Below are 25,395 nucleotides of genomic sequence, written 5' to 3' on the forward strand. Positions count from 1 at the left end.
AAAAGTAAAAAAAGTGATTACTGATCTAAACCTTAAAAGACAGCTTCAATACTATTATTATGAATATGGCCTAAAGGAGATTTATATATAAAGTTTTGTCGTTGATAACAGGATGCAGATCTATATGTGATTGTTTAGTTGTCATGCCTTATGTTGTAACATGCTAAGCTTAAACGTCTTTAAAATGTTAGTCTGTAACACTTAGCATAAAATAACAAAATACTTCTACCAATAACAGGCATGCGATGTATTTTCTCGATCAAGATGAATCCAATGAATTTTAAAACTAACATTTAATATTCTTAATCTGACCATAATTTTGATAACAGCGGAGAATTTGGCATATAAAAAGCCGTCCTCGCATTCATCAACTTCCATCATACAAGGAATCACATTAGTTGCCAGCTTTGGAAATGATGGGAACAGAACTGGGGATGTGTTTAGTTGCAGTATCACAAAACGTGACAGGGCACCCTGGTGGCAAGTGGATCTTACAAGGCAAGCTGCGGTCGCAAGTGTCCGAATAAGAAGTGGCACAGCTTGGGGTCAATTGAAAATCAATCCATTCGATGTCAGTGTTGGGGATGATAGTTCAAATGGTGGACGAAACAATGCGCTTTGTGTGAAAGATGGAACGTTGGAAATCGGTGAATTAAAAAAGTTCGATTGTCCACAGGTCCTGATGGGTCGTTACGTCAGTATCTTTTTGAATAGGCAAGAATATCTCCAAGTATGCGAGGTTGAGGTTTATGAAGGTATGTATATTCACATGAAAATTTACTCCTTTAATGTTGGTCACGAAATGTAAATGTAACTTGCATCTTGCTCATTGGGCCATTACTTTTGATAAAGCAACTGATTTTTTGGCTTTAACTACTTTTGGCATTTCATCGGCTAATCCAAATAGAATGGGGCCCAATAATACAAGCAAACAATGTGAAAAATGTATTAACCTGTAGAGAAACATCTAAAGAGAAAAAATGCATAGGCCAATTTGCATGGAGGTCTTGTAAGACCAAAAGCAATGTCGAAGAGAACTCTTTTTGCAAAATGGCTTCCGATGGTCCCGAAAAGGTAAGCTGTCCATGAAATGGATCTAAAAAATGATTCTAAGCGGCTTTAGTGGAGGAAATAGCAGTTTAGCGAAGATTTCATTATCAAAACCCGTTTTCTTGAAAATGGTTCCTGACACTTTGGTGCTGGAAGTCAAGGATATATAAGCCATTGACATTGTTTAGTACAACTTTTGATTGTATAGATATGTACTGTCATAGAAATGTACTTAGTTAGCATACCTCAGGTATATATATGAGTATATTTTCATTTAATTTTTGAGACTAACATTATTCTTTAATTACTTGTTAGCGACCAAAGGTGAAACTGAGTCGCACTATAATATTAATGACTCCAAGGCCGGATACGTCTATTTCAAAATATATAACGTGAAACTCGCATTTGTTTTTCTTTCCAAAACACTAAAATAAACACTATATCCAATTCTTATTGAAGCTTGAGTCTTTGATTATTTTTGAATTATTTTTAAATTTCAGCGATTTAAATTGAGCATTAAAATTTATCTAGACTATATTCTTAAAAACGAGTGTAGCCTGAATTGAATTTTATGTTGAATTTTCTTGGAGTTAAAAAGCTAAGAGTTTCTGCATATTATTCTGTTAGTAGAAATTATATTTTTGAAACAAGTAAAAAGAGGCTTGATATTTATTCTGTCATTTTGTGATATCAAAAGTTTATTTTAACATGAACTTTCCATTTTAGATGTATTCTGAAACAAAGCTTGATAAATCTATATTTATTCTCCACTTTCTGGCAAGCACGAATGCATTGGAAGAGAATTGTAGTATATCTGCTACAATCAGCAAAAGAGGACATTAAAAATGCACAAAGATTTCATGTTATATGTTTGAATTTTCTGTACCGCAAAGTTTGGAGATGGCATGAAATATTGTAAACATAGCACGCTGAGGTACTTTTCGTCTGACAATCTTCAGCCAAAGAGACAATAGTGACAGTTTGCACAAAATCTTAGATTGCTGTCATCGTCTGCCATGGAAAATGAGCCATCGGCTTTTGATCTAGCTTCTTTCGACAGCAAAAGTTTGCTTTCTCTCTTTGGCCAAACACGGATTTAAAAAAGGCCTATTCATTCTCTTGAGCCACTGTCGATCCATGCCTGGATGTAAATTTTCTGCCTACCATTGGTCATTATCATTTGATTATACTCTGAAGATTGTCGAACGCAAATACCTTCAGCAGACTATGTTACCAATTTTTCATGGAATCTTCAAAATTTATCAAGAAGTAACCCTCATTGTAATTTATGTTTTTCTATCTATTAAGTACATTAATTATGAACAGTAGGGGCGAAGGCTGACAATTTTTTTTGGTTTGTGCTTTGTGCTTCATTCAAGAAATTTCAATTACAAAAAATCAACTTTTTTCTGAAAGATTATTTACAAAGACTGTTTCAAGGATGGATAGCTTGTTTTTTTCTTTAAGCTCTAAGAGCTGTCAACAAAATTTTTAACAACAAAAAGCAGAAAATACATCATAAATATATATTCTGCAAACTGTCTTAATTGTTCTGACTTGGTTATATATAGCAAAGCAAAGACCACTTTATCGTGTTAGGAAGTGATATGAATGACAGTATTGTTATTTGACTTATGATATTATAGTCTCCTTGATCTTCAGAAAATCCAATTCGAGCTTAAAAATGGTCACACAGAAGGATTTTATGTATTTGACGTTACGCTGCAATAGTTATACTCGTAACGTGGAAAATAAAATGATATTAAAGTGTGATGCAAAAGAGTTTTCTATTTTCTCTCCTTTACTAATGGAACACTTTGTTCTATATAGCTTTGGATGGTTATTTGCTCGATCTTGGCACATTCTACGCTGATGGTAGCAGCAAAATGCATATAAAAAGCCGGTAAAACTAAATACAGATGCACACAAAAGGACCAACGCAAAGTATGTTAGGTCTAATTTTGCAATGCAAAGTAAATACCTGTTCTAACAAACAGCAAATACACTAGTGTCACAAAGCATCTAATCTAAATTCTGTGCTAGTGCATAAGTGGTCAAAGTTTTGCCCAAGGAGCCTAAAAACCGAAATCACTGTCAATGTAAAATTCATAATGGAACATGAAGAGTTTGTTGTTCAAAATCAGACTTGCATGTAATGCCCCTTTATAACGTCAAATTCCAAATACTTAGTTTCTAAAGACTCGTCTATCCAAAATCATGACCGAATATATAGTCCAAATTTTTCATGCATTTAATTTTCAATATATCACTTTACAACGTATCTCAGAATTTTGCCATGCCAAAAACTGAAGTGGTATTTCACAAGAAGGCATATTTTCCCCTGCAACAAGCTTTATCCATTGGCTGCAAGAGTCTCAAATTCCGTTTTCTTCAGTCACCAAAAGATCTCAAATTAAGTTGTCATAATCTCCAGCTACACTCAAGCTAATAAGAACCAACTAATTTAAATTAACAGCGCTAAATATAATGTAAATCAATTATAACCGTTGTTGCATACGTATTCCTTGTGAAGATCACATGTACAATTGAACGATTCAAATTGAGAGACTTTTTACTCAAATATATGTAAAGGTAGGGAGTATTTTATTTCGCTTGAACCTGGGCTTACTTTAATCAGTTTTACTCTTAAGAAAAAATGTTGGCAAAAAGTATATTTGAGATTGCTTTGGACTAGTTCATGGCTTTCTGTAATTTAAAAACTGTATTTAATTGCAATTACGTTGTAGTATGTTGCACAGGTTGATAAAGAAAGTTCTACTATTCTACAGATTGTTGCCATTTGCCTTGCTCCCGACATTTGACGTCCCTGAAACGTTTTCAATATAAATGCATTAAAAATCATACGCAGGTTGAAAAAGCGGTTAATTGAAAAAATGATTGAATAAAATTCATCCTTTATATTTGCTGCCCTGAATATTTAACCAAGTGACAAATATGACCATTTCAAGAAATCATTATACCTTTTTTTTAATTTGGATAATGTAAACAATATATTTTTCCAGTTTAATTCATCGGTAAATTTACAAAATATTAATAAATTCAGTTCAATCAAAATCTTCAATGTTTGTTCAATAAAAAGCTTGTACAGAATGATCAATAAATGAAATTTTATTCTATTTGATGAAGCATATTTATCAAAACTTTTTCAGAAATTTTTTTTTTTGCGCTAGTTGATAATTGATGTGCCCCAATTGATTTGGAGCATTTTATAACAAATATCTAATCAAAAACAGTTCATACAGTTAATTAAAGAAATATATTTTATATGCATATTAATCTTATCATCATTCATTTTATAGCTCTGAATAATAATTGCTTTTGCAGGATGTTAAAGCAATGAGTTTGCAGCAAAAATTGTTGTAATTAAAACATCTTAAATAGCAACAGTTTCTGCAAGTTATTAAGTCAAATCATTTTAAAGAAATTGTTAAACACTTTATTGCTTAAATATTCGAAACAAATGCAAACAACCAAATTTATAAAGAAATTCAAATGTGGGAAATTTCAAAACGCATTTCAATTCTGATTTATAACAACTGTTTTTGCAAGCAAAAAAGCAATTGATTATCAAACCAAGTCTTCTACCATTAAATCATCTAAGTCTTATTCTACATTTGAAAAAATGGAATCACCTGATGGTTACTTGTAAGAATGCTCAAAGATTGTATGGGGTGAGCTGTTTTCTTCCAGTGTAAAGTGAAATAACAATATTTTCTAGTTTTCTGATAAAAGGATATGCATTATCAAATGTACCTATTTTTATTTTATTTTATATAGTTTCATTTCATCCAAAGTATTAACTTGATATTCAGAGTATTCAAAAGTAACCCCAAAGAATTCAAAAAGTAAAGAACTAATTTTCCGAAATCTTTTTAAAATTTTGAGAATATTCTGGCTTGAAAGCGTGACAAACCTTAAATAGTTTTGCTGGCAGAAAAAAAAACCTGACCTGGTTAAAAACTCAGAAGAACTTGTTCTAGAAGAAGAATTTTTATGGAGAAAGAATTTTTAACATATATAATTTTGATCAAGAGTTACTAAAACTTATATACAATCATTTTTGTTAGTTGTTGATGCGCCTCTACCTGTCTAAACCTGCAATATACAAGGAGTATTACTATTTGCTTTTTTAGAAAACGGCTAGCGAAAAAGAGACTTGACTAAGAAATAAATCATTTTCAGATTGTTGCTGCTGGTGATTTCTGTACGTAACTGTAAATAGAGTAATACTTCGTCTGCCATATAAAATATTTGCAAAATTTTTTGTGGAGCTTTTTAAACTATGATCTGCATTTCATTCTTTGGAAATTTGGCAAACAGATGTATAAGACTGAATGCATCATAGAGCATCGATGCAAATATATTAACATAGAAATGAATTGATTATTTGCCAGTTGAACAAATGAACAGAACAGTATCCCTAAGATTCTTGATGTTTTGATGACATTAAAGAGAGAAATGTGCGCAAATTTTTCAAAATTAATGCAAAGAACGAAAGAAATGAGACTTATTTCATATATGTTCTGACGATTTTTATTCTGAAGAGTGTTAAACGAAAAGTTTTAGTATGTTTCATAATGTTTGCTTTTTTCAAAGCCACTTCATCATGCCATTAAAGACTCTTCAAAGAACATACATACGGAATGATCATTATATAACATGAAATCTACCAATCAGTGGCATAGCGTCCGGGTATTCAAGGTATTCAGTGAATACCCTGAGATTTCTGGGTAAAAATATCAATACGACGTATAATTATGATAACTAAAAAATGCTTTAGGGCTACTTTATTCTGGTTGATTTCGTTACCTTTGATGTTCTACATTTTCTACAAGTACAAAATATCACGAAATGCATGGGAACCATAACGCTGCGAAGCATAGAGAAGCTGAGAGATCTTTGAAGCTAATTTTGAAGATTGAGCTACTTTATGTTGAATGGAGATCGGTCAGGAATACGCAGTGAATACCCTAGAAGGTATTTTAACCAATCAAAATGCTCCTTTCCATGAATAATATTTGCTCTTAATCAGCTAAAACAATTGTCATGTACGCTGAGAAATATGCAGCGTACAGCCTCAAAGTTGGTTCAAAATAGTCTCGTTTTGAGATCGATATAAACAGTTAATGGACGTCGGAGCTGTTGGGGTGATGCAGTTTCATTGAAAACAGTAAATATGACTTAATTCAAAGCTCTTGCAATGTCCGTATTACTGTTTCGTAATCATTCTCTCATTTGACCCCTAATCTTCATTTACCCCGTATTGAAGCGGGCTACCGTTTCTGCGAATCTGGTCGCGCGATCGCGCGACTGTTGTTCTAGACGTGCGCAACTAACCCAGTAGCAGTGATTCCTCATTGCCCTGGCGATCGCGCAACTGCTTTTGGGAGTTGAATAGATTTTAACTTTTCTCTGACCAGATTCTCACGAACCAATAAGATGCTTTATTTTTCTTGTCTGGTTTACGTCGTAAAATGCCTTATCACCCTGTCTTGTTTTCTTTGGCGCTTATCCAAAAAATCAACACTACGCTCTTCTACGCTGAGAATCTCGTTTAAACGATGGTAAAAATAACAATTAGGCCAGAAGTCATGTCGATTTTACGCCAGTTTCAGCAAAGTTAATCCCTTACAATAAATCTTGGGTTTGAAAATGGAAGCACGGGCAATACGGAATCGCAGACGGAATGGTCTGAAGAATTATCTATTGAGGAACTTAAATCCTGGTTTCCATATAGCCTTAAGGCTGCCTGCGACTGCCTGCGACTGCTTTCTGCCATCTTCCATCTTCCACCCTTACAGTAGCGCCGGCAAATAGAAACGTTCTGTTTTCAATTGCGTGCAGGATCGGTAACTATGCCGGTAACTTGGTAAAGTTTGAGTGGGAAAATCTGGCGGGCAAAATTCAACAACAAAGCCCTGTTTTCTATTGGTTCTTGCACATCACATGATCCGTTTGAACAAAAGAATGCCGCAGGCAGCCGCAGGCAAGGCGTTTCCATTTGTAATTTGTTTGCCGGCGGTACCGGGAGGCTGCCGTAAGAGCCGGGAAAAGTTGAACTCGTTCAACCTTTTCCCGGCTCTCCCGGCAGTCTTACGGCACTTCAAACAGCTGCCTGCGGTACCGTTAGAAAGCGTTTCCATAAAGAATTATCTGCCGGCGATACCGTAGGGATGGAAGATGGAAGATGGCAGAAAGCAGTCGCAGGCAGCCTTACGGCTATATGGAAACCAGGCTTAAACAATATCGTTGTTTATGGGATACCTCATGCCGATCTTATAAAGATGGCCCTAAAAAGCAGCAATCTTGGCGGGAACTGAATCAGAAATTTAAAAAAGAGGGTAATTTTTGTTTGATTTTTTCCTTCAATTTTAATGACGTGTTTAGGCCTACTCTACACAATGTAAAATCGTACTTCCTTGTGCATTTCATCAGTTTTTACAGACTTTTGACTCTCTTTCTTTGTCACCGTTTGTATTTCGTTTTCAATGTGTGTTTCTGGCTCATTCACGTTTATTATTAACGATAATGTGACAAAAAATACTTTGCAGCATGGTATACCATATGTAAATATACCGTAAAAGCTCTAAGTCAGGGGAGCTCATATTCTTTTTAGTTCCAAAGTGGATGCTTAAAAGAGAGGGGGGCTTATTTGAAATTTTTGCATGATAAGAGGGTCTTAATAGAGCTTTAACTGTATGTATGATGTGGTATACAAATATTCATATAAATATAATTTTAAAAACATTGTTAAGTAATACATTTCAACTAGACTCTTAGGTATTTTTGTCACTAAAAGATCGAAAACGTCGATATTGAGTTTTCTGGATTTGCATTTTCGAATTCTGATTAATTTGGAATTCTGATTTTCCAGAGGACACCTTAAAGAAAGTTTGGAAAAATCTAAAGGATTGCTTCACAAAGTCCATCAAAAAAAGGTAACTGATGACACGTTCTGTGGTTGCATCCGGAAAACTACCGAAATGTAAAATATTTGATCAGATGACTTTCATTTTTTATTGCAAAAAATACATATATTCTGCGTGTCGAATTACTTTCCACCATCCCCCCTCCCTCTCCAAGAAACGAAAATCTAAATTTATAAAAGATTTAAAATACGTGTTTCAAATACGCCCGCACTCTTTATCATCAAGTTTTGATTATCAATTTAATTACATGTTCTGAATGTTCTGATGTAAAATTAGATATTTTCTAATAAAATAAACTTTTTTTCTGATAAAACAATTAATCGTCAAATGGATCTTGTGTGGATGAAATAGTTTCCCATTGTCATAGGACAGAACCCGCTGGTAAATCAAAATAATCTCTGAAATTGTCTCTTACTACCTTGGCAGCCCTTGTATGATTATTTGAGCCTGCCTTTTTAAGAGGGAGAAGCCGGCCCATCGAATATTGTCTCTTTCAAACACAGTCTCCCCAAAAACGGCCTTTGACCGTTTAAATTCCTCGGCTTGTATTCGGAATTTTAAGGTATATCTTCTCAAAATCAAGGAACACATTCTACAAAGCAAATACTTTTATGCGCAGTTTAATGGATCGATGAATCGCCTGCCCATATAAAAGCCAGAAAAAAATAGGGTCTATTCAGGATAAGCAAAAAATCTTCATCTCAAAGACATCATGAGAGTAATTAAATCAATTGCGGAAAATGACATGGCAAAGCATTTTGATTTTTGTGTTTTTTCCCCAACACAACAAACTTGTTTGTTTTCCAAACACACAGCGCTAGCAATATTTTTTAAATGTTTGATCCCTTCGTTTTATTCAATGAAGCAAATTAACAACTGTAATTTTCATTTACGATGCAGGTGCTTGAGTTCGAATTGAAGAGGAATTGGGTACTTTGATTAATTGCAAGTAAACATAGAGTCAGTTTTAATCTCGAGGTACAATTTTGCAAATTTATAGCTGACTTCACACAGCTCAAACTACGATTACTCTTAGTTGCTGCGCAGCAGAAGTATAGTATATATATCATACATGTAGAATATATGTCACACAACTCATTATAGATTTAGTCTTGCACATGCAAACCAATCAGAAACATGCCTTTAAAACATGCCATCTTTGTTGTTTTGGTACTATTTGGCGCAAGCAAGGTGATTTCGATGCTTGTAACACAAGGAACATATTTCAGGACAATTGAAACAAATGACGGTGACAATTCTGATATTGGAAATGACGAGCTAGTTTCGACTGAATTCTTTCATAACTATGGTCATTGCTGTTCTTCACGAAGGCTTATGATTTTTATTTTCTTCTGCATAGATAAACCCTTTTTGTTTTTAGTTACGATTTTTGAGTTAAGTTGTTGATAAGACGATAGTGGAACAGGGGAAAACGCCCCATTCCCTCAATTTATTGAAATTTTAAGGAAAATAATTATTTTTTACTGCATTGTGTTTCTATGATTAAAATACCATCATTACGTAACAAAAAATTACCCATGGACTTTCCTTTGGGAGAATAAGGGCGACTCCTGTTGGTAAAAGGATACTACCAATAGAAAGGCTGCGTTTAACAATATTAGTTCGTCCTGCAAATGCATTGGCATCTGGTGCAGCCACTAAAAGCTAAAAGTAACCCCTCTGTATCTCTAGGATGAACGATTTTGACATGCAAGGGGTTTTCACAAGTTTTTCAAAAATTACATTTTCTGTAACTCTGCCTCAGCTTGTTCTAAATTTTTCTTAATTTCTGATCAATTTTGAGGCTTGTGTTCTAACAAAATTGTTCTTATTAGAAAAGGGCTGTGCATATAGGAATGCTCGAATAAGATAGGAATCTATAGTAGCTTGACCGTCCGGGACAAGGGGATTCAAATCAAGGTGCTTTTTCACCTACCAATAAGCGACGGAACCGAACTAGAAACTTTGTGGACCAACTTAAGCTTTACAAACCAACGTATAAAAGATTGGCAGGGGGGGGGGGTGGTTATCACGCTTCCTCATCCCCGCTAGTAGCACCCTTGAGAATCAGATATACTACAATATTTGCTTGAGAATCCTGAATGACAAATCATGTTGCAAAATTTTATTTTTTGTTTAATCTTTTAATCTGAAATGCGAAGGATTTGATAAAGAAAATAGGGTGAATGAACGGATTCACAATGTACAATCGATAAATTATCATTATTCGTATAATTGATTTTTAATTTACATTATAAAATATCTCCGAGCTAAATTTATAACTGATTTGTAATTTATAATGAAATTTAGTTATTAAGATTAGAGAATCATCAAAATTTTGCTCCAGTTGCAAATTCTTCTCAATTTTCATTTTTGAAGGAAATATCACGTACAAAAAGCCATCTTCGCAATCATCAACATCTACAATAGAAAGCATCCCATTAGTTGCCAGGTTTGCAAATGATGGTAACAGAACTGGGGTATGGCAAGGATGCAGTATCAAAAAAGCTGACGTGACACCCTGGTGGCAAGTGGACCTTACAAGGCAAGCTGCGGTCGCAAGTGTCCAGATAAGAAGTGGCGCAACTTGGGGTCAATTGAAAATCAATCCATCCGATGTCAGTGTTGGGGATGATAGATCAAATGGTGGACGAAACAATGTACTGTGTGTGAAAGATGGAACATTGGAAATCGGTGAATTAAAAAAGTTCGATTGTCCACTGGTCCTGATGGGTCGCTACGTTAGTGTCTATTTGAACAGGAAAGAAATTCTTCAAGTATGCGAGGTTGAGGTTTATGAAGGTATGTGCTTGAACTTAAGGCTTTCTTTCGAACATACCATAGGTATCAGACCAGAGCCTCGTTATTTCTGAGATTTAATGATAGAGGCAATGGCACCCGGGGTATTTCGAATATAGAGTAAAAACTCTCGCAGTCACTGCACTGAAAGTCTTTGCGTCTACAAATTGTTGAAAAATTTTCGCTGCCAATCGATCATGCGATACATACATTGAGGACAAAAATTTTCAGCGGTTAAAATTTCGGACAATGAACTTAGTTGAAGAAATTTGATAACCTAATGTGGTTTTGCTTCACACATGCAAAAGACTGTTCAAAATTTTCCTGAAAATTTCTCTGTCCGAATTTTAAAAGTATGACAAATTTTTAACCATATCAAACAACGAAACCACATAAGGACAGATTTTCAAGAAAATTTTGAACAGTGTTTTGCATGTGTGAAGCGAAACCACATCAGGTTATAGATTCACATTTACACAAAAGTTTTAAGAAACTTGGAAGAATATCTGACTATTGGAAACATGACATGTCAAGAAACATTATGTACTGGAACGGCTCAAATTCTTAGTTTAGTGACTTATTAATTGACGATGAGAACAATAATGAACTGGTGGTCCTATTAACTTGGAAAAGGGCTGTTTTCAAAAATTTTGTTGCCAGTCATGTTTAACGATCGTAGACTTTGCTTTAGTCAATATATACTGCGCATGCGTGGGTCATACAAAATTTATCGGCGTGACAACCTTCCAGACAAATTTGCTACCCTGAAAGTTGTTTTACTCAATGTAGATTGCGATCCAGTCCTCCCAGGTGGCGCCTTCTATTTTGTATATTGATCTTAGCCTCTATTTGGTGCTTTCTGGTGACTGGGGGGTTGTACAATATAGAACAATTACATTCTTTGGCTTTAGTTATCTTGGACATGATATCTTCGATCATCAAAATGGCTAAAATGGCTTAGTACTACAAGAATCTAAGGTTCACTGTTCAAAAAAGTCTATTTTTTTTCAAAACTGTCAAAAGTTGAAAGAATGCATGGGCCCATTGTTGCTTTAGCTTTTTACCCTTGGTACCAGACCCACATAAATTTGATCGCAGGACTAGAAGATTGGAGTAGAGGAGCAAAGGGATAAATATTAGTGAGTTCTATCAATAACAATTATAATCGTTTATAAACCACGCCCATATCTATAGACATACAAATTTTGTCGACAAATCACCAGTTTTGCAGCCCCCCCCCATCAAAATTCTCTAGCGACCGCATTGGCGAAGGTCCCCGCTTCTCCGCTTAGTTTTCTATTTACGCGCGTGAAATTGTGTGGCTCTGGTACTGGGGGTACTTGGCCTTCCTAAAACCAAGGAACAGGGCTCTTTCAAGCAAGCTTCGGCAACACCATACTTTGTTAATTTCAAAAGCAACAAATGAAGCTCCATTGGCTTTTTTCAAATCTTAGTAAATAACAACAGACTTTCGTCCATGCAAGCACCACCAATCTCTTTCAGCGTGCAGATCTCACCAATGTATAAAGATTTGCATTTGGCTTGAAAGGATAATCCAATATTTTTGTTAATTTTACGCACATATTTTGGGGTGGTATCATTAAATTTAAAAATCCCCTACTGATACCTTATTTCGACAAATTTCTTGACTCCTTTTGCAAATTTCATGTCTCCAGCTATTGCTTTTATTGCATTCTTCTTAAAACTTCAAGCCTGGGAAAAAAATTTGCTAAATATCACAACATTTACAAAGAGCTGACAATGAGCCTAGGCATTCCTAGTCCGCAAATGATTCACTTATTTATCTCAGCTAGTTTCCTGGGATGTATGACAAATAATGGTTTCCTGGGATTTATGTCAAATACTGGGTTCCATGAAGTTAGTTTTGTTTAATTTTCTTTTAAAATTTGCAAGCGAAGAGTTTCTGCACATCATTATGTTTAATTGAAACTATATTTTTGAAACAACTGAAAATAATAATACTGTCAGAAGTATGCATTAATGTATGAACTTTGCATTTTAGATGTATTCTGAAAAAAGGCTTCAGAAATCGCGATTCGTTCTCTATTTCCTGGCAAGCACGAATGCATTTGAAGAGAAAAGCAATATATCTAGCTACTAGCAGCCATAGAGGATTTGCATGATGAATTCAAAATGCACAAACAATTCATGCTTTTACATGAAATGCACATGAAGCCGGAAAATGTATACAGTTGTAATTTATATTGTTTGATTTTCATAACTATTCAGTACTGTAATTATGAAGAGTGAGGTAGGAGGCACAAATCTTTTAGTTGTGACTTTTGCTAAAAGCATGAGATTTCCATAACAAAAAATCAACTTTATTCCCGAAATTTTTCCGGATGTAATAAGTATTGTATTTTCAGGGTTTTTTGTCTATTCAGTACAGTAATTATGAACAGTAGGGTCGAAGGCAGAAATTTCTTTAGCTGTGACTTTTGCTTATTCAAGAAATTTAAATTACAAAAAACTACTTTTTTCCGAAAAGATTCTTTATAAAAACTCTTTTAAGGACGGAAAGCTTGATGTTTTCTGACTAAGAAAGAAAAAAAATCTCTATTGTTTTGACTTTGTTGTATATAGCAAAGCAAAGACCACGATATAGTGTCAGAAAGTGATCTGAATTAAAGTGTTGTTATTTGACTTAAGCTATTATAGTGTTGTTGATCATATGTCGTAATATTTTCTGGGCTTTGTTTAGCAGTTCAGGGTTGATATTCTTCAGAAAATTCAATTCAAGCTTAAAGAATCCTCATTAAAAGTAAAGCTTACTAACTTAAAAGACAAGGCCAGAAGGATTTTATCAATATATTCCTACGCTGCAATAATTATCTACGATTCGTGGATCATTTAATAATATTAAAGAGTGAAGTACAAGAGTTTGTTTTCCAGTTTCCACAACCTTTCTATTTGCTATCCTTTACTAATGGAACACTTTTTTCAACTTCCGTGTTGCTTTATATAGTAGTGTGTTGCTCGATCTTGGCTCATACTACTCTTATAGCAGCAGCAAAATGCATCTAAAGAGACAGAAAAACTAATTGCAAAAGCACACAAATGGACCAAGGCAAAGTATGTTAAATCTAATTACGCAAAGCAAAGTAGAAACAAGTCCTTACAAAGAACACACGCAAAGTTTTGCCCAAGGAGTCTTCAAACCGAAATCACTGTCGAAGTTAAGCCAACATTCATAATGAAACATAAAAATTTTTCTGTTCAAAATCGGATTTTCATAAAATGCTCTTTATAACTTCAAATTCTAAATACTTGGTTTCTAAAGACTCGTTTATCCCAAATAAAGATTAGTCTAAATTTTTCAACAATTAAATTTTATGTATTTATTTTAATTTGCAAGGTATCTTAGTGGTTTTCCTTGCCAAAAACAAAATCGATCTTAGGCAGGAAGGCATATTTTCACCTGCAACAACCTAAAACCATCGGCTGCAAGGGTGTCAAATTCCGTAAACAATGTAAATCAAATATTACCTATGTTACATGCGTATTCCTTGCGAGGATCACAAGTACAATTGAATGATTAGAATTCTGAGACTTTTTTCTTCAATATTTGCAAAGCTGGTGATTATTTCATTTCGTTTGGAACTGAGTTAACAACAGCTTGTACAGAATGATCAAGAAATAGAAATTCATTTGCATTTTATTAAGCGTATTTATCAAACTTATTCAGAAAATATATTTTGCACAAGTTGTTAAAGCAGTCCATGTACAGCGAGAGATTTGGAGCATTCTATAACAAATATCTAATAAACAATTGATTATCAAGGCAAGTCTTCTACCATTACGTCATCTAAGTCTTATCTTCCACATTTTGAACAAATGAAATCACTTGATGGTCAGTGGTAAGAATGCTCAAAGATTGCATGGGGTGAGCTGTTTTCTTCCAGTATAAAGTGAAATAACAAAATTTTCCAGCTTTCTGATAAAAGAATATGCATTATCAATTGAATTTATTTTAACATCATTTTATATAGTTTTACTTTATAAAAAGTATTCACTTGGTATTCAGAGTATTCAAAAATATTTCAAAAGTAATCACAAAATAAAGAACTAATGTTTCAAAATTTTCTTAAAATTTTGAGAATATTCTGGCTTGAAAGCGTGACAAACCTTAAACAGTTGTGCAGGAAGAATAAAAAAACCTGACCAGGTTAAAAATTCAGAAGAACTTGTTCTAGATGAGGAATTTTTATGGACAAAGAATTTGTAACATATATAACTTTGATCAAAAGTTACTGAAATTTACATACAGTCATTATTGTTCGTTCTTGATGCGCCTCTACCTGTCTACACCTGCAATAGCTACTATTTGCATTTGTAAAAACCGGCTTGTAAAAAGAGACTTGACTAAGAAATAAATCGTTTTTAGATTATTGCTGCTGGTGATTTCTGTAACTGTAAATAGAAAAATACTTCGTCTGCCATACAAAATATTTGCAAACTTCTTTGTGGAGCTTTTTAAGCTATGATCTGCATTTCATTCTTTGGAAATTTGGCAAACAGATGTACAAGACTGAAGGCATCATGGAGCATCGATGCAAATCTATTAACATAGAAAGGAATTGATTGTTTGCCAGTTGAACAAAAGAACAGAACAGTATCCCAAAGATTCTCGATATTTTGATGACATAAAAGAGAGAAAAGTGCGCAAAAGTTATATAATTAATGCAAAGAAGGACAGAAATGAAACATATTTGATATGTGTTCTGACGATTTTTACTCTGAAGAGTGTTAAACGAAAAGCCTTAGTATGTTTCATAATGTTTCATAATTTACCAATAACGATACTTTACACGAACAACTCCGTTTGAAGTTCGTAAACCTCAAGCTCACATACTTGAAGATATTCTTGCCTGTTCAAGAACACAGTCACATACCGACCAAGCAACAGCCTTGGACAATTGAATATTTTTAATTCACCAATTGCCAACCTTCCATCTTTTACGCAAAGCGCATTGTTTCGTCCGCCACTTGATCGATCATCCCCGACACTGATATCGAATGGATTGATTTTTTCTTGACCCCAAGTTGCGCCACTTCTTATTTGGACACTTGTGACAGCAGCTTGCCTTGTAAGGTCTACTTGCCACCAGGGTACTATATCAGCTTTTGTGATACTGCATCGCTGCCAGGCCCCAGTTTTGTCACCGTCATTTCCAAAGCTGGCAATTAATGTAATTCCATCATATTTATGAGCAGATGAATGCGAGGACGGTTTTTTATAAGCGATATTTCCTTGAACGCCTGGAATTTAAGTCAAATCAAAAGATTTTATTATTAAAAACATCTTATAGAATACTCCATCTTCTTTTTTACTGTAAAATTGCAACATAAAAATGAAAGGATCATACAAGGAGGAGCAAAAGTCAATGACTACCCTATGGCCATTACATGGAAACACTCGCTGCTAACCCATGCATAAATAAGATTGATTAAGGTAAAACAAAAAGAAGTTATGCAAAATAAAATAATTTAGAATGTAATGTGGAGAGTAAGGGTGTTCACAACTCCAATCGTAGCTTAACAGAAAGTTTAGGAAAAGTCCGTTCAGTGAATGACATCAGTAAAAAGTACTAAAATCAGTAAAAAGTCAGGCATTTGTGATACCTTGGTTGGTTACATATTTATTTCTGAGTGAATACAAAAATCAAGAACTCCTTAGGTAAAATTGTGCCTTGTGTTGATCTTCACTAATTTCTTTTGGAAGAAGCATCAATTACAATTCATAATGGGTAGAGATCTTTTCCACACGCATAAAAGGATTTACTATCCAGTTATTGATTACTAACTACAGCTGTTGATTACATGGGTTTGGAAATAACAACTCATACCTCTTCTTGCTTGTTTCTTAGACCATATAACGAAGTTTGATCTCTCGGTCGGGATATCTTGCTCAACTCTAAATCGATGAAAAATGTGGTTCTTGATATCCTTAACAACGTAACGACAGGTTTTATCGAGGCTGCATTGATGGAAGGTCTTATGCAACGTGCTTGTCGTTATCTGAGTTGGGTTGTGCACTTCTTCGAAAGCAGATTTGCTTGTACTTTGACTCTCATCTGACTTTATTGAAGCATAGCAGAAAATATTGAGAAGCAACGTGGCGAGCATGAAAAGTCCCATTTGGACAATAGACGGATTGAAATCTTTCCTAGAAAATAAATTAAATTGCTATTTGCTTTAATTATGAAAAAATATAAGCAACATCTTTTTAAATCATATAAAAATGCTGTGAAACTGTAGTCTTATTCAAAGATCTTACATATTTTTATCAATAACTTCTTAATTCAAAGATCAGACTTTTGGAAAACTAAATGCAGTACACGTTACAGAGATTTTAATATCTTTTGATCGAAAGGGGAGATCTGTGTTGATACTTAGCGCATAGGCATTTCGGGGAAAATTTTTTAGGTCGTGACTTTCTTATCTAAGCAGATGAGACTTGAGCGTTTACCATTTTTTGGTACCTTGTCTCTTAGCTAAGAACTAAGCCCAAACTTGCAGGTGTTGGGAGAGCATTTGGCATTGTTTGGCATTGTTGTTGACCCTTGAGGATATCAAATTACCAAAAGTTCTGCAATAAGCCCTCATCTCCACCCTGCACATGTTCTGTCAGCAAAGTTTTTCGCTGTTACTCATGCGACGTTTTGTAGCAGAGCTCGAAATGATCGAAGCTGAAAATTGATTACTCTCAAAATCTGAACCTAATAGGCCTATTTGAAGTAAAGTTTGCGAAGATAAATGAAATGATTTTAAGTCAAAGGAAAGGGATGGGGAAGCACAGTCAAAAGGGTAAGATTTTGATTACCGATTAACCGGTAAAGTGATGTTTTGATTGCTCAAATTCGGAATAGTGGGAATGGGGAACATTAGACTAAAAAATAAACGAAAACTTACTTTCAAATTGTTGGATTTTTTCTACAACTGTCTCTGTTTCCAACCCAGCAATACTTCACTCCTCTTTATGTTGAATTATTTGCGCAAAGAAAAGATGCGAATCTAAAAATAAAGAGCCATTCAGGCCGCACATCATTTGATTAGGGATTTTGCGGTTTGTTAAGCTAGACAATTGAATTATTCCTCCTGCATAATTAATGCATCTTCTTCGTATTCTTCTAATTTGTCCATTACTAATGAATCCAATCCCATATTACCTAAACAACTGCAAGATATATCTAACAAAGATTTTCTTTTAAACTCAAATTCACAGCGATAGGCACGGAACACCTTTATGGAAAAGTTTCAAAGCTGGCAGAGGTTTTATAATTCTACCTAACTGTATACAATACGGCCTTACGATATGCGAAGAGACCTTTTGAAAGAGTGCAGGGCTGAAAAAAGGGAATTGGAAGGATAGAGAAGGATACTTGCTTCCTATCAACATCCGGCCAGAAATATTTGTACACATTTTCGATGATCGCTAATTTGGCTTCCAAATGTGTTTATCCTAAAATTTGTTTTTGAAACATGGGACCTAAGGCCAAAAAGCTTTTCTAATAAACAGAAAAGGATGGACTCATTTTCCTTTTCATGGTCTACTAGTCGAATAAAAGCTATTTGTTTGCTGACTTGAACAATTTTTTTTAGAGTACATGAAATAGATTTGAAATTAATAGAAATATAGAAAAGAAAGTGCAAAATTTCGTATGCAAGGAGAGCAATTTTTTGGTTGATACATAATTTGAAACTCCCAGGGGATATTGGTTTGGTACAAAGAGTGAATTCTATTTTTCCTCATTGGCTATCCTCATTGGCTTGAACCTAATTCTTATCGATATAATTTCCTTTTAATTAGCATTAAAAATTTGACATTTCTAAAACGTTCTTTAATATAATTTGAATAGAAAAAAATCTGAAGGTTAAAAAAGGAATACTATTTTAATAAATGATTTAATAAAATTCATTCTAAATGTCTGATAGTATGATCATTTGACATGCCTATAAAGCCTTAGGTTCTTGAAAAAAACTTTTGCTATTTTTTCTACTTTGATTATATAAGCAATAGAAAATTTAATATTAATCAATGCATTTCAATACAAAAATATTCATCATCAACTGTTTACATAAGATAATGAAGAAATGGACTTTTTTAAATTTAAAAGTACTATTTATCTAATTTTCTTTAGAAATTAAAAATTGCGCAATTTAATAAATCAATCGATTTGCAGCAAATGATTCGACGCAATTAGAATGCTAACTAACAACAGATCCTTCAAGCTACTAAAGCAAAACTTTTCTCAAAATGCATGTCTGTATTATTATTTTATTATTTTTCTAAGCAACAAGAACTTCTGCAGGTTGATTAGGTAATTGACTTTCGGCAAAAATATTAAGGAATTGCATCTGAAAAATCTTTAATAACAACAGTGATTTCAACAGTGTTAAACAAATGCAAATTTTCAAATGTAATGATAAATTCCGATGTTGTCAAACGTAAAAACAGATTCCAATTTCAATTTATGGGAATATAAAATCAGTTGATGGTCAGTGCAAAGTGTGTTCAAAGTTGGTAAGAAGTGAGCTGTTTTCTTCCAGTATAAGGTTAAAAGACAAAGTTGTCTGGTTTCCCGATCAAAGAAGATGCATTTTCAAATGTATGTCTTGATTTTAAAATGTTATATTATATATGTTTTTCTATCTGTTCTTCCAGAAAAGTCAACTTATTTTACGCGTTTGTCCTTTTCTTCATTCCCGATGTTGCTCCATTCGCTTGTTTTAGACTTTGTACTTCTTTCTTTCCCCTTTATTTACTTTTCAATTGGTGATCGTTATCATACTATTTTAGTTTTGTGCAAGTCTTTGATTCAAAACCCGTGCTTTTGACACTAACTTTTTTCTGAAAATGAAGCAACGTAGAATGTTGGCCACATCTGGAATTGATTGTTTTAACTTAAGACTTTGACGGACAATATTTCTATGAAAAAGTCTTACTTCGAATTTTCTTTCTTTCAATTTGCTAACTTCAATTTTGTTTTTCAAGGAGGAATTGTGACAAAGATTACTGTTTCATTTTCTTACATAAAGTTTTAATTTATAGCAAAGGTTGTCTCGAAGTAGATCTAAAACTCTGTTAGCCTTTAGAGAATATGTGGTCTTGAAAGTGTAACAGCTTTATTAAAGTTTTGCTTGTGAAGACAAAAAAAAACGTATTAGGCTTAGGTTCCGAAGTACTTTCCTCCGGATGATTAAACGTAGTTCAGCATTCTAACGGAAGATTTTCTTGTGAGAAATAATTCTATCTAAGATGATATTTATAAATAATTTCTGTAAGCCTTTTTTTGATTCGCGAAACTTTATCATCAAAATTTTTTATGCTTAAAAACAACTATTGTTGCTAGGTTTGATGGGCTTCTTTATGTGTATATCTTTAATGGACAAAGAGATTTTCTAATTGCTTTGTAGAAAACGGCTAGTAAAAAGTAAGCCTTGATTCAGTACTAATATTTTTTAGACTGTTGCTGCTTGTGATTTCTGTAAATACAAATGGAGAAATATTTCGTCTGCCATGCAAGATCTTTGCCAATTTTACTGCTGTGCTTCATGATCAATCACTTAGTTCTACATTTCGTTCTTTGGACAACTTGGATGAGCAGATGTGTAAGTTTGAATGCATCATGGAGCATCGATGCAAGTCTATAAATTTAAACAGAGAGCTTGGTATTTGCCAGTTGAATAGCAAATCAGCACAGGATCCAAAAGATTTCATTGAAACGCAAATAAAGGAGGGTTGGACATATTATTCAACCCGTTTTGAAGAGAAAAATGTGAGTTTTCTTTTCAAATACCTATTTAAAATTCAACTAACTTTATAAATTTAAAAATTAATTTGGTGACAGAAAATTGCGAAAAGGGCACATATAAAAATTAGTTGAAAGAGAGAAAAAAGAAGAACAACAAGTCATTGATCAAGATGAGCATCAAACACAGCTTTCAATCTTTATCTTTTTAGCTCTGCAAAAAACATGCCCTTAAAGAAAAAGAGCTTTTTTTCTCGTAAATTTCAAGACTAATATAGCACTCGTGATATGTTGTGATAGGGCTAACAATTGATCATTCATGAAATAAAATTTTTACATTGCAGGTTGGTCAGTATTGCCAAGCAAATGATCCTTGCAGCGCCGGACATAAATGCATTGACACTTGCTACTGCCCAGGGTATAAATGCATTGGTAAATACAATAGCAACTACATTGCTTTTGGGGTACAAAGTGCTATACAACCAGTTTTGCATGTTTTGTTTCTAGTAAACTAATTGTGTTGTGTGCCAATGTTTGCGTCAGTACTGTTGTTTGTTTCCTTGCCATCAACATTCTATATCATTGCATCATCCCATCAACACTATTGTTTTCATCAGTCCCTTTGTTTGATATAATTATCGTGTTAAAACATAATTAGGGTTTGTTTGTCAAGTGGTATATTTGCTGTACCCTTGTTCGTAAATTCTGTCGATTTGAAGTTGACGTTACCTTTAGTCGTGTTAAAGTTGCCGTTACGCAAAATCGTTATTGTGGAGTCGCCGAATATTTGTAGTGTCAGGTTTTGATACATCCTCGTTTTTGTTCCAGTTTATTGCCGTCGTTTGGATATCGAATAGAAATTATGTACATTTTTGTTGTCCTTCTTTCGTCTACGTTTATCTGTAAAACCTTATAGTTTTACAAAAGCCCTTGTTTTGTATTGTGCATAAGAAGAGTTTTTAATACAATTACTTTTTGTAAATTTTCTTCCACCCACAGCAAAGAATATTGCCTATAAGAAGCCATCTTCCCATTCATCAACCCATACATATAACGGAATAGAACTTGTTGCAAGCTTTGGAAATGATGGTGACAGAACGGCAAACTGGCAGAAATGTAGTTTCACCAGTTATGAAGAGCAGCCCTGGTGGCAAGTGAATCTTGAAAAGGTAGCCGCTGTTACACATGTTCGGATAACAAATTCTGTAGCCTGGCCTACACATGATATAAACCCATTCAATGTTAGTGTTGGAAAAGATAGCTGAAACGGCGGAAGAAACAATGCGCTTTGTGTAAATGGTGGAAGGTTGGCTAGTGGCGAGATGAAAACTTTTTATTGTCCAAAGCTGATGATGGGTCGCTACGTGAGTGTGTTTTTGAACAGGAAAGAATTTCTTCAAGTATGCGAGCTTGAGGTTTATGAAGGTATGTTTCAAATAATCTAATTATTTGTGGCTGGTTTGTTACATGTTTGTTTCAAATATTCCAACTTTCTTTTTTTGGTTCTTGGTTAAGTATATGGACCAGGCTTGTTGTAAAATACAAAGTTCTATATATTTGTCTTCACCTAAAAAGTACAGACAAATTCTAAATGAAGAACGAAATTGTTTTCTTTCACAGGTCTTTGTATTGGCATAATTCTGATCAGTAAATAAGTTACAGTAAAAATAAGATATAATTCAAACGTGAAATTATTATCCAAACTAAATGCCAAAGTGGAAAATAAAGATAATGCGACAAAAATATCTCATTGATTGATTGTCTTTTCATTAAGGATTTGACATGGAAGCTCAAGGTTATCTTTTACAATTGATGTACATGCAAATTGTCTTAAATAACGGTCTATTAAAACCAAAACCTAAGGCAAAAAAAGTAAAAAAAGTGATTACTGATCTAAATTTTAAAAGACAGCTTCAATACTATTATTATGAATATGGCCACAGGAGATTTATATATAAAGTTTTGTCGTTGATAACAGGATGCAGATCTTCTTGTGATTGGTTAGTTGTTATGCCTCATGTTGTATCATGCTATTGTTAAACGTCTTTAAAACGTTAGTCTGTAACACTTTGCATAAATTAACAAAATGCTTCTACCAAAAACAGGAATGCAATGTGTTTTTTCGATCAACATGAATCCAATGAATTTCAAAACTAAGATTCATTGTTCTTAATCTGACCATAATTTTGATAACAGTAGAGAATTTGGCATATAAAAAGCCGTCCTCACATTCATCAACTGCCACCATAAATAGAATCACATTAGTTGCCAGCCTTGGAAATGACGGTGACAGAAATGGGGCCTGGCAGCTATGCAGTATCACAAAAGCTGACATAGTACCCTGGTGGCAAGTGGACCTTACAAGGCAAGCTGCTGTTAAAAGTGTCCAAATAAAGAATGGCGCAACTTTTGGTCAACAAAAAATCAATCCATTCGATATCAGTGTTGGGGATGATAGATCAAATGGCGGACGAAACAATGCGCTTTGTGTGAAAGATGGAAGGTTGGCAAGTGGTGAATTGAAAAAGTTCGATTGTCCACAGGTCCTGATGGGTCGTTACGTCAGTATCTTTTTGAATAGGCAAGAATATCTCCAAGTATGCGAGGTTGAGGTTTATGAAGGTATGTATATTCACATGAAAATTTACTCCTTTAATGTTGGTCACGAAATGTAAATGTAACTTGCATCTTGCTCATTGGACCATTACTTTTGATAAAGCAACTGATTTTCTTGCTTTGACTACTTTTGGCATTTCATCGCCTAAACCAAATAGAATGGGGCCCAATAATACAGGCAAACAATGTGAAAAATGAATTAACCTGTAGAGAAACATCTAAAGAGAAAAAATGCACAGGCCAATTTGCACGGAGGTCTTTTAAGACCAAAAGCAATGTCGAAGAGAACTCTTTTTGCAAGATGGCTTCCGATGGTCCCGAAAAGGTAAGATGTCCATGAAATGGATCTAAAAAATGATTCTAAGCGGCTTTAGTGGAGGAAATGGCAGTTTAGAGAAGATTTCATTATCAAAACCCGTTTTCTTGAAAATGGGTCCATACACTTTGGTGTTGGAAGTCAAGGATATATAAGCCATTGACATTGTTTAGTACAACTTTTGATTGTACAGATATGTACTGTCATAGAGATGTATTTAATGAGTATACCTCAGTTAAATTTATGAGTATATTTTCATTTTATTTTTGAGACTAAGATTATTCTTTAATTACTTTTTGGCGACCAAAGGTGAAACTGATTCGCATTATAATATTAATGAATCCAAGGCCGGATAAGTCTATTTATAAATATATATCTTTAAACTCGCATTTGTTTTGCTTTGCAAAACACTAAAATAAACACAATATCCAATTCTTATTGAAGCTTGAGCCTTTGATTATTGTTGAATTATTTTTAAATTTCAGCGATTTAAATTGAGCATTAACATTCTTCTAGACTGTATTCTTAAAAACGTGTGTAGCCTGAATTGAATTTTATGTTGAATTTTCATGAAGTTAAAAAGCTAAGAGTTTCTGCATATTATTCTGTTAATAGAAATTATATTGTTGAAACAAGTAAAAAGAGGCTTGATATTTATTCTGTCATTTTGTGATATCAAAAGTTTATTTTAACATGAACTTTCCATTTTAGATGTATTCTGAAACAAAGCTTGATAAATCTATATTTATTCTCCAATTTCTGGCAAGCACGAATGCATTGGAAGAGAAATGTAATATATCTGCTACAATCAGCAAAAGAGGACATTAAAAATGCACGAAGATTTCATGTTATATGTTTGAATTTTCTGTACCGCAAAGTTTGGAAATGGCATGAAATATTGGAAACATAGCATGCTGAGGTACTTTTCGCCTGACAATCTTCAGCCAAATAGACAATAGTGACAGTTTGCACAAAATCTTAAATTGCTGCCATCGTCTGCCATGGAAAATGAGCCATCGCCTTTTGATCTAGCTTCTTTCGACAGCAAAAGTTCGCTTTCTCTCTTTGGCCAAACACGGATTTAAAAAAGGCCTATTCTTTCTCTTGAGCCACTGTCGATCCATACTTGAATGTAAATTTTCTGCCTACCATTGGTCATTATCATTTGATTATACTCTGAAGATTGTCGAACGCAAATAACTTCAGCAGACTATGTTACCAGTTTTTCATGGAATCTTCAAAATTTATCAAGAAGTAACCCTCATTGTAATTTATGTTTTTCTATCTATTAAGTACAAAATTTATGTTTTTCTATCAATTAAGTACATTAATTATGAACAGTAGGGGCGAAGGCTGAAATTTTTTTGGTTTGTGCTTTGTGCTTCATTCAAGAGATTTGAATTACATAAAATCAACTTTTTTTCTGAAAGATTATTTACAAAGACTCTTTCAAGGATTAATAGCTTGTTTTTTTCTTTAAGCTCTAAGAGCTGTCAACAAAATTTTTGACAACAAAAAGCAGAAAATACATCATAAATATATATTCTGCAAACTGTCTTTATTGTTCTGACTTGGTTATATATAGCAAAGCAAAGACCACTTTATCGTGTTAGGAAGTGACATGAATGATAGTCTTGTTATTTGACTTACGATATTATAGTCTCCTTGATCTTCAGAAAATCCAATTCAAGCTTAAAAATGATCATACAAAAGGATTTCATGCATGTATTGCTACGCTGCAATGATTATACACGTAACGTGGAACATAAACTGATATTAAGGAGTGATGCAAAAGAGTTTTCTATTTTCTCTCCTTTACTAATTTAACACTTTGTTCTATATTGCTCTATAAATGGTTATTTGCTCGATCTTGGCACATTCTACGCTGATG

At 33.9% G+C, this 25,395-nt stretch overlaps 4 protein-coding genes across 8 annotated transcripts in view; 3 read left to right on the forward strand and 1 right to left on the reverse strand.

Moving 5' to 3' along the window:
• LOC135691497 (uncharacterized) overlaps positions 1-4,252 on the forward strand; it is a 66,195-nt gene extending 61,943 nt beyond the window's left edge. Inside the window, exon 5 of the mRNA XM_089113350.1 lies at positions 330-4,252. Coding sequence (XP_088969476.1) covers positions 330-808 — 479 coding nt within the window. The 3' untranslated portion in view covers positions 809-4,252. The remainder of the gene's footprint in view (positions 1-329) is intronic.
• Positions 4,253-4,608: 356 nt separating this feature from the next.
• On the forward strand, positions 4,609-13,926 carry LOC135681420 (uncharacterized). 3 transcript variants are annotated; one of them, XM_089113360.1, is made up of 5 exons: positions 4,611-7,412; positions 7,946-8,009; positions 8,901-8,978; positions 10,380-10,802; positions 12,823-13,926. In XM_089113360.1, the coding sequence occupies exons 1-3, from the start codon at positions 7,259-7,261 to the stop codon at positions 8,917-8,919; spliced, it is 237 nt and encodes a 78-aa protein (XP_088969486.1). In that variant the 5' UTR covers positions 4,611-7,258; the 3' UTR covers positions 8,920-8,978; positions 10,380-10,802; positions 12,823-13,926. The 3 variants fall into 3 exon arrangements, with proteins under 3 accessions (XP_088969483.1, XP_088969484.1, XP_088969486.1); XM_089113357.1 differs by lacking the exon at positions 8,901-8,978 and having other exon boundaries at positions 4,609-7,412; XM_089113358.1 differs by lacking the exons at positions 8,901-8,978; positions 12,823-13,926 and having other exon boundaries at positions 4,609-7,412; positions 10,380-11,201.
• Positions 13,927-14,464: 538 nt separating this feature from the next.
• On the reverse strand, positions 14,465-18,517 carry LOC135681413 (fucolectin-1). The gene is made up of 3 exons (XM_065195879.2): positions 17,733-18,517; positions 16,667-16,986; positions 14,465-16,079 (listed from the first exon to the last, which is right to left on the reverse strand). The coding sequence occupies exons 2-3, from the start codon at positions 16,956-16,958 to the stop codon at positions 15,625-15,627; spliced, it is 747 nt and encodes a 248-aa protein (XP_065051951.1). The 5' UTR covers positions 16,959-16,986; positions 17,733-18,517; the 3' UTR covers positions 14,465-15,624.
• Positions 18,518-19,301: 784 nt separating this feature from the next.
• LOC135683200 (fucolectin-like) lies at positions 19,302-24,835 on the forward strand. Of its 3 annotated transcripts, XR_016144818.1 has the most exons (5): positions 19,302-19,429; positions 20,287-20,599; positions 20,917-21,004; positions 21,572-21,997; positions 22,769-22,891. XR_016144818.1 is itself a non-coding variant. In XM_089113355.1 (4 exons), exons 1-4 carry the CDS (start codon positions 19,416-19,418, stop codon positions 21,835-21,837), a joined length of 681 nt encoding a protein of 226 aa, XP_088969481.1. In that variant the 5' UTR covers positions 19,302-19,415; the 3' UTR covers positions 21,838-22,884. The 3 variants fall into 3 exon arrangements, 2 of the variants coding, with proteins under 2 accessions (XP_088969481.1, XP_088969482.1); XM_089113355.1 differs by having other exon boundaries at positions 21,572-22,884; XM_089113356.1 differs by lacking the exons at positions 19,302-19,429; positions 20,287-20,599; positions 20,917-21,004 and adding an exon at positions 24,216-24,835 and having other exon boundaries at positions 21,838-21,997; positions 22,769-23,194.
• The last annotated feature ends 560 nt before the right edge of the window (positions 24,836-25,395 follow it).

The sequence above is a fragment of the Rhopilema esculentum genome, chromosome 17 (assembly GCF_057945365.1).
Source record: "Rhopilema esculentum isolate cy_ngs chromosome 17, ASM5794536v1, whole genome shotgun sequence".
Classification (NCBI taxonomy): Eukaryota; Metazoa; Cnidaria; class Scyphozoa; order Rhizostomeae; family Rhizostomatidae; genus Rhopilema; species Rhopilema esculentum.

What these genes read in the sequence shown, in the direction of transcription:
- LOC135683200 (XM_089113355.1), top strand. An exon ending in CCCGTTTTGAAGAGAAAAAT is followed by an intron (nt 20,600 to 20,916) that starts GTGAGTTTTCTT and finishes TTTACATTGCAG; the next exon opens with GTTGGTCAGTATTGCCAAGC. An exon ending in CCCAGGGTATAAATGCATTG is followed by an intron (nt 21,005 to 21,571) that starts GTAAATACAATA and finishes TTCCACCCACAG; the next exon opens with CAAAGAATATTGCCTATAAG.
- LOC135681420 (XM_089113357.1), top strand. Translation starts at nt 7,259, where the DNA reads ATGGCAGAAAGCAGTCGCAGGCAGCCTTACGGCTATATGGAAACCAGG. An exon ending in TCAGAAATTTAAAAAAGAGG is followed by an intron (nt 7,413 to 7,945) that starts GTAATTTTTGTT and finishes CTGATTTTCCAG; the next exon opens with AGGACACCTTAAAGAAAGTT. An exon ending in ACAAAGTCCATCAAAAAAAG is followed by an intron (nt 8,010 to 10,379) that starts GTAACTGATGAC and finishes TCATTTTTGAAG; the next exon opens with GAAATATCACGTACAAAAAG.
- LOC135681413 (XM_065195879.2), bottom strand. Translation starts at nt 16,958, where the DNA reads ATGGGACTTTTCATGCTCGCCACGTTGCTTCTCAATATTTTCTGCTAT. An exon ending in TAAGAAACAAGCAAGAAGAG is followed by an intron (nt 16,080 to 16,666) that starts GTATGAGTTGTT and finishes CTTAAATTCCAG; the next exon opens with GCGTTCAAGGAAATATCGCT.